Raw genomic sequence first — 12566 nt, forward strand, 5'->3', positions numbered from 1 at the left:
GTCCAAGAACTACTATTTGTAAAGTCAGGCAAATTCTTAAAACGTCGAATAGCGCCAAAGAGTAGTACAATAATGATGATCTTTGATACAAATTTAAACTTAAAGTATTTTTAAATTAAAAAAATTGAAAGGTTACTGTTGTTACTGTTATTGTTGTTGTTAGATTATATTAGAGGAAGATATAAGGAAAGCTCCTGTGTGAGAAGCCAGCATTGCTGCAATGTCAATGCAAAATATGCCACAGCACAGAGAACAGACGTATAAGCCAGCTCACGAAACTTGTATAAACATTCCAACGACCTTTTTGAGATAATTTTTCGTTTTTTGGCTGGGCCACCAGCCATCTCCTAACACACCAAAGAGAACTGTCAAAACAAAATTGAGAATAAAAACAAAGCTTCAGTCTGTTTCGAACAGGTCGTATGAGCCTGGAATGTTTCAAATCGCTGTTGAAGTTTCGTTACATATTTCTCATGTTGTATAATGGAAAATATTTTAAATTTTAACTTGCCAAACAGTAGAATACAAAAGTGATGCTCGAATACTATCATTTTCAGATATCTAGAATCAGTACTGTTGCGTGAGACTGATCGTCAAGAGTTTTGTTATTTGACTGGACATAGCCGATGTGTCCCATGACTCCGATATCCGTTCAAGAAGTGCAAAACCTTATTCCAAAACTGTTAGTTGCTTTGACTGCCTCAGTAGTGCAAAAAAAGGAAGTGAAATTTTATCCAATCAAAAGAAATTCTAATTGCATCGAAAATGAGTGAGGCATTGCAATCTTGATTGCATTGGTTTAATTATTTATTAGTTTAAATCTTCGCCTTTTTGAAAACTCGGTACTTTGAAAGTTAATTTGTAACTCTTGAACGGCGCAACAGATGGCACTTTTTCTTGTCAGTTTTTAACGTATTTTTCTGAAGAGAGCATTTGAAATTTTACACACTTTCTTGGAGATTTTTTGTTCGAGCTCGTACGTCTGTTTTCTGTGGCCACAGCTCATACAATGTTGAAGACCTTTTTTTTAAAATTAGGTACAAATGCAAGTTTTGACATGATTGAAATGATGTATAATTTTAGAGAAGAGGAAAGAACTTGTTTGCTGTTTTGGCTGTGCTAATTGATGATGTCGAGTTGACCAAAAACCCTGATGATATTTTCAATCGGATTGCTTCGATTATATTTCCTGAGAACTACCGTGGAAAGTATAATGAAACGACATAAAAGCTAAGTATATTCTTTATATATATTAAATCTGTAGAGTTTTTAGTTTGACCTTTACCATTGAGAGGCCGGGGCTGGGATTGTTTTTTTTTCTCAATCTGAACCATTGACACAGATGGTGTCTAGCACAGTGGGAAGGTGAGGGCACATTTTTTTTCTCCTGTGACACAATCTTAAAAGACATCATGTTGTTGCATACTTGTTTGTGTTTACGGTGCCATAAAGTTTTGGTGGGGTGTGAGTGAGGGGGGAGGGGGGTGTTGACAATAATTATGTTTTTTGTTCTTCTAATCTTCCTTTTCAAGAGCGAGCAAAGGCGCTATATCCAAGGTCAAATACCAGAAATGATAGTGCATTGAAATCCGGAACTCTCAAATTTTAATATATACAATAACTAACGTCAATAATAAAAAAAACAATAAATAACGTCAACAATAAACTGAAATCGAAAATTTTTACATAATGGTTCTTGTTAAAAAAAATTACAACAATTGTCAGTTTATTACTCAAACATAGGGTTTCGGATTTCTGTGCAGAAAAACTTCATTTCCATCCCCAGAAGGACGAATTCCTCGGACCACCATCAAGGAGCACAGGAAGTTTAGCATATGTGCTCCCAACGTTAGAATCTAAGTTATAGCCATGGAAACGTATGGTACTGTTGTCCACGTTTCTTCCTTCCTGTGTTCCAGTTGTCTCTGCGTCCAATACTGCACAGTGGGCCCGGCCAAGTTAAGATGAGTAGTAAATGTACTTTTACTACTCACCGGGATGCTGACAAGATCTGGCTGTGTATGTATCATAAGCATAAGCATAAGCAAGATTGAAATGATGTATAATTTTAGAGTACCACTTTAGTTACTCAAAACGAGTGAAACTCACTGTAAAATACCAAAAAAAAGTAGAACAATTCTTAACCGTTTCATATGAAAACTTAGAGGCAAACAAGTTTTCATATCACGAGAGGTTTTCAACTTCAAAAATAGCTAAGCGAAATAACACAGGTCTACAGAGCTTCTTGACATTAAATTCCATCACACTTTTAGTTTGAATCCAAATATGTATACTTAAGTTTCAAATCTATTTTTATCTGCTTTGAAGACCACCAGAAGTTTTGTATTTTGAGAAAAAGCTAAGAATGTTTTTTTCATGTCTCATTCATGTGGCACATTTTTTCATCATAAACAAACAAAATCGTAACTCGGGACGGTGCATATAATTTAAGATTGCCAGAATTTTATTCAGCACGTGTCCGGGCCCGGTTATTTTATTCTAAATCCTGGCACAATCCGGGCATTTGATTTCAAAACTGTCATCCAAAACCTAGGAATTACTCATCACAAATCAAGAAAAAAAAACTTTAAAAAAATTTGTTTCATCGAATTTTATCAGCAGATTTAAAATTGTATCTCAGGCTTTTAAAAATCCTTTCATGATTGTTTTTATGAAAAATTCGTTGAGGACGCATAAATAATAAATGTTTCCAATAAATTTATCAAATTCCAATTTTTGTTTTAAGTTTGATATGAGAATGCGAATGAGAATATACCCGAGCAAATTCCAATGAAATCCGGGCAACCTTAATATAATTTATATGTATCGTCCCGGGTGACGATTTTGTTTGTTTATGAAGTTAGCAACTGCCTCTATGCCAATGAAAAATAAATGAAAATGCTATTAGTGTGATAAAACATGGGAATTTTAACTAACTTTAGTGAGATTTCATGTCAAAAAGTATCTTAAATATTTTTCCAAAGCAAAAGTCAAAGAAGTTTGCAGTCTTTAACAAAGTTTATAGTAAAATAAAATATTAAAAATCTTACACTCAAGTATTAATATAAATATACATATTACTAGAGAGGCCAAAAGTAATTATGAATATTTTTCATAGAATTTTCTTAGAAATATGAAACTCCATTTCTTTAAATACCCCTCTCTTCTTCCAACTAGCGGGCCTAACTCAATTTGTAAAACTTCAAAACACGAATACTTTCAGAGTGGTTTTCATCAAGATTAGCACAACCCTTAGTTTTAACTCAAACACTTTTTTTCCCATTCTAAAAGGGTAGGTTAAGCGCCCATACAAAATCATTGTGAAGTACGACGAATGTCAAAGAGTTTTCAAGTTAGTTTCAAGCAATTCCGTACACAGAAAAATTCTATCAAAACAAGTTGATTGTATGGACTTGAAATGTATTGGAAGACACCTTCTCAAAATCAAATTTATCATCTAATGGGTATTCGATGACATTCCTTAAGGATGTCGATATTTTGAAACTGATATAAAATTGTGAAAAGTTAAGAAAGATTAAGAATATGAATGATGTATTTTTGTTGTATATTGTGATATATGAATCAGAGACGCGAAAGACCTAGTTAAAAAGGTTAAATGCGTCTATAAAATTAAAAAATAAATCAATGACATTGCCTACTTTTAATGGCGATAGTCTAGGCGTCTCAGCAAAATATACGCCACAAAGTTAAGAATCTATAGAAATAATAAACAAGTATCTGTGAAAAGAAAGCTCAAATGACTAACTATGTTCATAACCTACTTTTCGGCAATTCAGTGCTAAAAAGTGAACTTTTCGACACTGAAATCCATATCGAAAAGCTCTGTTTTCGATACTGTTTTAAGTCTTGCAAAGTACAGTCCGCGATCTATTTGATAAAAAAAAACCAGAGCATTGACATGGTCGTCCACATGCAGATATTTGTTAAAAAGCGCTTCTCGATTTTTTCAGCACTCGACGTTATTATCCAATCCAGCAAGCTTTGTTAGATAAATTTATGACTCATGCAGATAAAAAAAATACATTTTGCAACTTGTTGTTTTCCTAGCCGACGTCCGCGGAGTAGAGGATAGCGTTCAAGTCTTCTATGCTTATGATCATGAGACAGAGTCTCGGTCACAACATACGGCATTTTTCGGTGGGATGAGGATTTAAGCATTTGTAAGATGCATGCCATTATATCCTCGAAAAATGGACGACTTTGTGTTAAGTTAAAAGGAATCTCTTCGAGGAAACATGAAATTTCATTGAGATCCTATATGTGTTTGTGTGTTACGACGTTTGTCGTTACTCTAGACTTTTCTACAAGAAGATTAATAAAGTAACAAATTTTCAACAATTAATTCAAGAAAAAAGTGAAAAATCGTATTTTATTTTAATTTTTTTCTAGATGTACACATCATTTCCAACTATTTAAAATTATTTTTAAGGGAGAATAAAAATCATGAAATGAAGGGTTAAAATATAGATACTCGTAAATGGTACTTACAGCAATACCGGATCGACTGGCAGCTGGTGGGCGTGCTGGGTGCCGAGGGTCCCATCTGGTTCCCCCCATTCCCGTTTCCATTCGGGATCATCATGCCGGGCGTACCCGGTGCCGGTGGAGGAGCTCCCGGCCCGTTCATGGGCCCATTCATGGATCCCCCTCCATTGGTCATGCCCGGCGGCGGTCCACCCCCGAGAGCACTATTGATCATTGGATTCCCATTGGGGGTGGTTGGGATCATTTGTTGCGACATTGGACGCTCGCCTCCCGGGGCTTGCTGATTCATTTGAGACAACTGCTGGGACAGTTGCTGGGACATCTGTTGGGACAGTTGATGGGACATTTGCTGGGATATTTGCTGGGTCATTTGCTGAGTCATTTGCTGGGTCATTTGCTGGGTCATCTGTTGGGTCATGTGTTGAGCTAGTTCCGGGGTCATCTCCTGGGAGATTGACTCCTGCTTGATACGCACAAGATTGGTAGCCATTTGGTTCGGGGAGGGAACAGTCCGTGTAAAACGCACTCTATCTAGTTTATAGCTGTAGTTTGGCTCGGCACAAATAGAAACGGGAAGAGAACACACGAGACGGTGTCCTAATTTTTCTCGATTTTGCTTCTTCTACACACTGCTCTGATCTTACGGTTTTTTTTTATATTCTCTTCTTTCCCGTCTATGCTTTCCCTAGTTCACACACTACTTCTCACACTGGGGGGCTCACTGGCTCAATACACCGTAACTTTGTGCTCTAGCTATGGCTAGCCTAAGCTTTCGCTAGCTGATGAAGATGATGATGGAGCCCGTTTTGATGGAGATGGCTGGATGATTGGAAGAGATCGGGCAAGTAAGATCTTCAGCCACGCGCAGAACACAACATGGAGCGCCTTGTAGCAGCGAACGCACAGATGAAGAAGTGACACAGAAAATAAGAATTCGTTTATAACTGTTTTAGATCTGTTGCTGTTAGGCTTTTGCTGTTCACATGCTAGAGAGCCTATCCGTGGGGCTCTCGGGTCTTTTTTCCGGCTGATCTATTTCGCTTGGATCACTGCCGTGATTATTCTGAACACTGATTTGAACTTTCTTCGGCTTTAAGCGCCCACTAAGCCAGTGGCTGGCAACACTAATACCCTTGTGAGGCACATATTACAACTGTTTTGATTCCGCGACAGTCTCAATCAAATCCAAACCCCCAAAGTTCACTTTCTTCTCCAATTGGTACTCCTTGGTTTACATTTATACTGCAGACTGTATATTATGTTCACGTACACTTTGCTGTTAAGAACAAAAAAAAACAACAACAATTAATAAGGTGAAATTTCACCTTTAGTAATCAATATCCGGATTTCACTACGAGAGAATCCTAACGAAACGCGAGATTCGATCCTCGAGACACGCGTCCGTCACTAACCGAAGTAGTACAACGTCTAGAAGTGCCTTAACCCAAAAGTTCAGCCAGCACAAAATGCGCTACTCAGTACACACAGAAAGCTATGCGCTATACACTAGCCAGCCAGCGAGAAGAGAAAAGCGTCCGATACGAAAACTGCCAGCCGCGGGAGAATAGGGAAAAGACTTTCTTTCCTCGACACGGGTACGATCTAATCTGTTTGGTGATTCTGCTCGCTGGTTGCCAACAGGTCGATCCCTCCATTCCATTCCACCCGAAAACCCGAAGAGTCCGCGCAAGAAAAAAAAAGCCCGCAAATAGCGCAAACCCCCTACGGCACATTCGGCCCCTCAGTAGAGAAGAAAAGCAAATCTCTCGACGAAGCTCTTGAGGAGCCCTCGCGCGTTGAGAACCCAAACCAACACCCTCTTTCCACAAATCGGTGGGTTTCCTAGCGCTTTCCACTCATCGTACGAAAGAGCGTACCAAAACATTGGTTCGGAAAGAAAGCTCGTGGGTTTTTGGAGAGTTTCTCGAACGAAAGCATACCTAGGTACCTAGGCATTCTCTCAATAAAACTCGACGACTGTGGAAGAAAGAAAACCACCCCACCTGAAATTCTTCCCCGGCACGCAAGAAAATTGGACACGCATTTCCCGCTAGAGAACCGAAGAAGGAACTCACTCGTTGCTCTCCGAGTTCCGAAGAAATGCTTTCTTCGAGGGAGCTCCGTTTTGTTGTTGTTGTTTTGGAGCAGGTTGGCTCAGCGCAGAAGCATTTTCGGAGCTGAGCAGGTTTCCGATAGCTCATTCTATGCACCAGTCAGGGTAAGTAGAAGGTAGATAGGTAACTCAAAGATGATCGGGTCGTAAAACGTAAACCCAAATGTATGGTTATCGACAGAAAAAAAAACAGAATACCTAGGTACTAAAGTGCCTGCCGGAGAAAGTTTTTCTGAGTGGAAACCACACTTGCCAGCAGCAATTTTGTGCGAGGTTGCATTGCGTGGTGAATCGTTAACGAACAATATGCCTATGGAAGATAAAATCAAATTCATTATTATTTTTAACAAAAATAAAAAAAAACTTTTTTCTAAGAAAATTTGAGGGTTGTAATTAAAACTGATAATTTCTTTTTAAGTTTTTCCGCTGGCTGTGAACGAAATTCCGTTAGTACTCTGGTCAAATTCAAGCGCATTTGACCGAATTTCCATCATGGGTCAAGCGTTTTTGTATGAAAAAAAGTCTTAATGTTTGTTCCTCTCGGTGAGTACAGAAGACTAAGTCAAACTTGGATAAGTTTTGACCTCCATCATCTATGATAATTTGCTGAATTTTTAAATACTGTTCACATGAGTAAATTTTAACTACAGACCCCGTTCGTTGTTGGCAACATTCGATTTTGGCAACAATCGGTTTAAAGAAAGAACAATACCTTATAGTTTTTGCTATAACATGACCAATATAATTTAGACAAGTACCATTAATATGTTTTTACGTTCTTGGATGGTGATAAACTACAACAAAAAAAAAATAAAATTAAATTAAAAACTTAAAAAGTACTCAAAAATTATCAATAAAAATGAAAATTTCATAAAATTAAAAAACAAATACAAACAAAAGTCTAAAAATGATTTAAAAAAACTAAAAAATAATAAACAATGTCTAAAATAACAAATATGCTTAGCGTTGTTTAGCTTAGCTTGTTTGACTACTCATTTCTACCTTAAATCATGAAGTCCGAAATGCTTTAATGATTGTTCAACAATACCACAATTTTCTCATAGTTTTAATTAAAAAAATTATATCGTGTCAAATTATTCAATGCATTTCGAATTTCATGATTGCTGGCGTAGCTAAGCAGAACGAGTTCCACATTGCCAATGCACACTGCTACAGAACATCAATCTAGCGGAACTAAATTAATAGCGCCCAGGGATGAAAGGATAGACTTTTGATGTCTTCGACAACATTGCATAATTTTACAAGACGCATGCTTTGAAATAAAATATAGAGTCGAGGGGCCCACCTATAGCAAGATAAAAATGCTAACTCTTTGTTAAGCATTTTAGAGCTTTGGTTTCTTCTACAAAGTTGTTTATCTTAACAAAATACACAACTTTGCTGAACAAGTCAAAGTTTTACAATTTCATTCTAAGAAGTTACAATGATATTTAAAAAAAACGTGAAAAACCGTTTAAAAAACTTTTAAATCTGAAACGTTGTAGGTACCGTAATCCGGGGTAATATTGATCACTTTTTTCAATATATTTGAATTATTTTTCTGTTTAGGTGAATTTGGCATGTTTTATATTTTTAAAACCAGTACTGGACTCCTATGAACGTAAACATGGATGCAGAAATTTATAAGACCTCTTTTAATTCGATTTAAAAATCGTTTTCGTGTCTGTTCAGGATTGGATGCTTTGGGGTGACATTGATCAGTCTCTATTCTGACGGTTTTAACGAGTTTTCTTGATCATAGAGGATACAAAACATCTTCATAATATTTACAAATGCTAGTTTATCAATTAACCTTGATTTTTAACGTTTTATTTTAAAAATATTTATAATCGAAAAAAGAACTATGATGCTGCCTACATTTAGGGGCATAAATAATTATAATTGCTAAATAGTTTGAGCTTCAAAATACAAATGAAGTTTTACCTTCACACATTCCCCTAGGCTCTCCCACTATTTCCATTTTCATTTTTTCTTCAAAGTTAACGATTTGATAGGGTTCCTATCCATTTGTCCAACACGAGCTTACTCTTGAAAAATTTCCTTATTTTTAAAATATCAAAAATTTATCATTAAACGACTTTAAAAAAAGCACTATAACTGTTCATTACAAAGAAAAAAAGTTGTTCTTTCATATTAAACAACCCGTTTGCTTCTAAATGCTTTTGGGTATCATCAGAAGAGCTGTTTGTTTGTGAGCCTTGAAAAAATAGATATTTTAAGATTTTGAAATTAGATTTTTTACTAACAGAAAAAAAAAATCAAATAGAAACCAAATTTCGCCTTTTTGATACTCAATTCATAGGCTTTCAAAATTAGAAAACCGTTTTCAAAAATTCAAACTATAGACTGAATTATTGATGATAATGTGGAAAAGTTTATTGTTGATCAAATTTACCCCGGTGACCAAAGTTACCCCGTTTTACGGTAAGTCAAAAAAAAATTTCGGTCTTCGAAACAAAGTTGAAAAAAAGCCAAGATCTAAAATCGTTTAGTACATTATGATGTGTTTTGAAATTGCTGAAGCGCTGTAGAAAGCATTCAGTTTAATATATTAACGATTTTCAAAGAAAAGTTTATCGAATTGCGAAAATTTTCGCACCACCAGCACATGTGGATTTTATTTTTGGTGTTAAGAGGTATCATTACCATATAAAACTAGCGTGGAACTCGGTGGAACTCGAGGCAATTTTAAGATTGCAATGGTTGCTACTCCGTGATTGATCGAGGTCACAAATATTGTACAAGTGCCAAAAGAATGTAGCTTGGGATTACCAACTCATCCCTTATAAAAAAAAGATCAATAACAGCGCCGGCCACGTCCTAGTAGTCAAAGAGGGATGAAAGAAGGATTGTTTTGAAGATACTTTTTTGGGTTCAACTGTAAATCTTTTATTCCAGTTTACTTCAAAAGCTGGTTTTGAAAAACTCTTAAACAATGATAAGTCAGTATCACCAGCTATAGAATCCGTCTATACGTCTACGAATCTTTATTCAAGTATCTCAGGAAAGATTGTGTTAGTAAGGGAGAGGTTTGGATCAGGAGCCATTTTAAGAAAATGGTGCAATCTTCGTTTTAACTACACCTCCTACACTCCTAGACATTTCCCAAAAAAACTCCTTTTAACATCTAAAAGGCGTTATCAATTTTAAAATTTCAAAAGAACTTTGAATACTCAAATAATTAGAAAAGCATCTCTAACACATCACTGATTTTCAAAACGACTCTTGAACCAAGGAATGGGTTGTGTAAGTTAGAGAATGGTAAATATCCATTTTGGTATGGTGCGATATTTGTTTATTCTCACACCAACTATTCTCCTAGATATTTCTTAAGTGCAATTTTATAAATTAGAAAACGGCTTTTGAGATTTTATTTAACTCACCAACTATTTGAATATCCTAAATATTCACAAAGAGTTTTGAATCTAAGAATTATATAAAACTTTTATATTATAAACATGATTTGAAGCTTTTGAATGATACTTAAACAATTAGTCAAATCTGAATATTGTTCTCCTGTGTTGAGGAAAAAACCGTCCTATAAATTGATGAAATTGGTTTTTAATCTTTGCCTCACAGCAATCAAATTCTATTATTATTCCAGAATAACAATCATGAAAAATGAAATCACAGTCAACGTTGAAATACCGTACTTTTAGGAGGATTAAATATTATTATAAACATTGTAAATATTTCAATAAATCGTTTTCAATTTGAAACTAATTCTCGTGTAAAAGAATATTCGATTGCTTAGTAGTTCGATTGTTCTACTTTTGCATGGTTGATTGATTTATTTATTGATTGAGTAAATGAATAGCAATGACAAACTTTAATAAATTTAAGCTAAATTTTTTTTTTGTTATTTTGATTTAGTTTTATTAAATTCCACTGGAATTCAAATTGTACTCCGAATCTTGCAAATTAATGAGATCTTTTCGCTATTTAAATCCTTAACAAAATGAATAAAAAAATATTCTGATACAGCTTTAATGAACTAACGACAGAACATTAATAAAACAAATAATGACACATTTTCTGCAAGGGAAAAACGGCACTTTGCAACACCTGATAAAACTTGATGTGAAGCAATTGAAACGGTTGTCCAGTAAAATATTGAATTGTTTCCGCTTGAATTTGGCAGATGGAAAAATACGTCTTTCTCGGCACATGGCTACTTGCGATCAATGTCTAAAATAAAAAATATGACAAAAAAAATACAAACATTTTAAACAAAACAAGAAAAGAGCTAAATGTATCAAAAACATGATAAAAGAAATTAAAAAAAAAAACATACTGAAAATGGTCAGAAATTGACATAAAATTTGATTAATGATAATAACAATAGTTTTTTGTAATAATAACAGAAAATAAAGTTGAGAAAAAAACGGTTGATTTCGGCTAGACAAAATGTACGGGCGTGTTCCCAAAATCGAATGAGGTCAATATTAGGTTAATATGCAAAAACTCAACATTTTGTTTTAAAAATCAAAAAATGATTTTACTTTCTGCTCTGGAATAGGTTACTCTTTTGCTTTTATTGCGTCAAGTAGAAATTCATCATAGATATTTTTATGTTTTAAATTAATTTAAAATACCTGCTGTTGTAAGGAGTATAATGCACGATCATTTGTAGCAGAATAATCAATTGATATTTTAGTGGATACAACTTAATGTTTGTTACAAAACCATATTTCATGTTTCGGGGTAACTTTGATACTATGGTCTTAACGTATCTCAACATCTTCAAAATTATTGTTTTGATGCCAATTAGCACAGAAGGCTTCAAACATCATTTACAGTTATGTTTTGTTTGGACTCAATTGAATATTTTAACGTTTTCTTTCGAAAACAAATATACTCAAAAGATGGACAATTTTGCTTCATACATTTAGGGGAAAAAATTATAAACATTTCTCAATATTTTCTGGCTTCAAAAACAAATGAAATTTAACCTCCAGTCAATTCTCTAGGCCCTCCCACCCACTGGTCCAATTTTCTTTTATTGTTAAAACTTAGCCATTTGATAAGGGGTTTTAGCCATTCGTTATATCAGGGTGGCCACAACTTTTTCATTTTGAAATTCCCGGTTTTTTCCCGGTTTTCCCGGACAAAAATTCAAAGTTTTCCAGATATTGATTGTCCATTTTCGTCGGTTTATAGCCAAATTTCCAACTTATTTCATTGATTTGATTGTTTTTTTACACTCAGATAATTGAACACTTAGAGGAATCCGATTCTATTTTAAGGTTTTCTTCACATTAATATAAATGATAGAAAATCATCCTATACAAAATCGTTAAGGGGTTTTAAATCATTGTATACAATTATTTTGACGTGTTACAGATATAAATTGTGTTACCAAAGCTCACAAAATCCACGTCTCTAGAATTTAAAATTGTTCTGAGGGCGTACAATCACGTACTCCCTTGTCACAGAAAATTCAGTAAAAATGCTTTTTTCAGACGTTTTACAGTCAGTAATAAATGCATCTTCAAGTGTAATATAAATTTTGGCCAAACATTTATCATACTGATTCACAGAGGATTGTTTATAATTTCCCATTTTTTTTTTTTCAAAACACGGGGCAATTATGAACACTTGTTTTTAGGCATTGTTTGATTATCTAGACTTATCTTTAGTTTTTAAAATACCAATAACCGTCAAGATCTTGGAAATAAACCGTTATACATAACTTTATCAGTTTCTAAAATCTGTGAATATGAGATTGTATGAACAAGATTTCTTGTTCGTTTGTGAATACAAAAATTCCCCATGACCAATAAAGGGAAAAATTTTAAAGACCACAAATCGTATCTAGACGCAGTGTTAAGATTCCTCTAGATATATCACCAACACTAAAAATTTTCACGTAACAAGAATCTCAACATATAAACCTGGGTAATTATGAACAGATATAAAAAAAAGA

General features: G+C 34.6%; 1 protein-coding gene across 8 annotated transcripts in view; it reads right to left on the reverse strand.

The window, feature by feature from the left end:
- Positions 1-12566, reverse strand: part of LOC129740711 (uncharacterized protein DDB_G0283357-like) — a 188085-nt gene that overhangs the window by 132582 nt on the left and 42937 nt on the right. For 5 of the 8 annotated variants that reach the window (XM_055732478.1, XM_055732479.1, XM_055732476.1 and 2 more), the window contains exon 2: positions 4510-5782. In XM_055732478.1, coding sequence (XP_055588453.1) covers positions 4510-4996 — 487 coding nt within the window. In that variant the 5' untranslated portion in view covers positions 4997-5782. Of the gene's footprint in view, positions 1-4509; positions 6119-12566 lie in introns of those variants that run through there. The other 3 variants (XM_055732477.1, XM_055732482.1, XM_055732475.1) reach the window with 3 other exon arrangements.

Source organism: Uranotaenia lowii, chromosome 1 (genome assembly GCF_029784155.1).
Source record: "Uranotaenia lowii strain MFRU-FL chromosome 1, ASM2978415v1, whole genome shotgun sequence".
NCBI lineage: Eukaryota > Metazoa > Arthropoda > Insecta > Diptera > Culicidae > Uranotaenia > Uranotaenia lowii.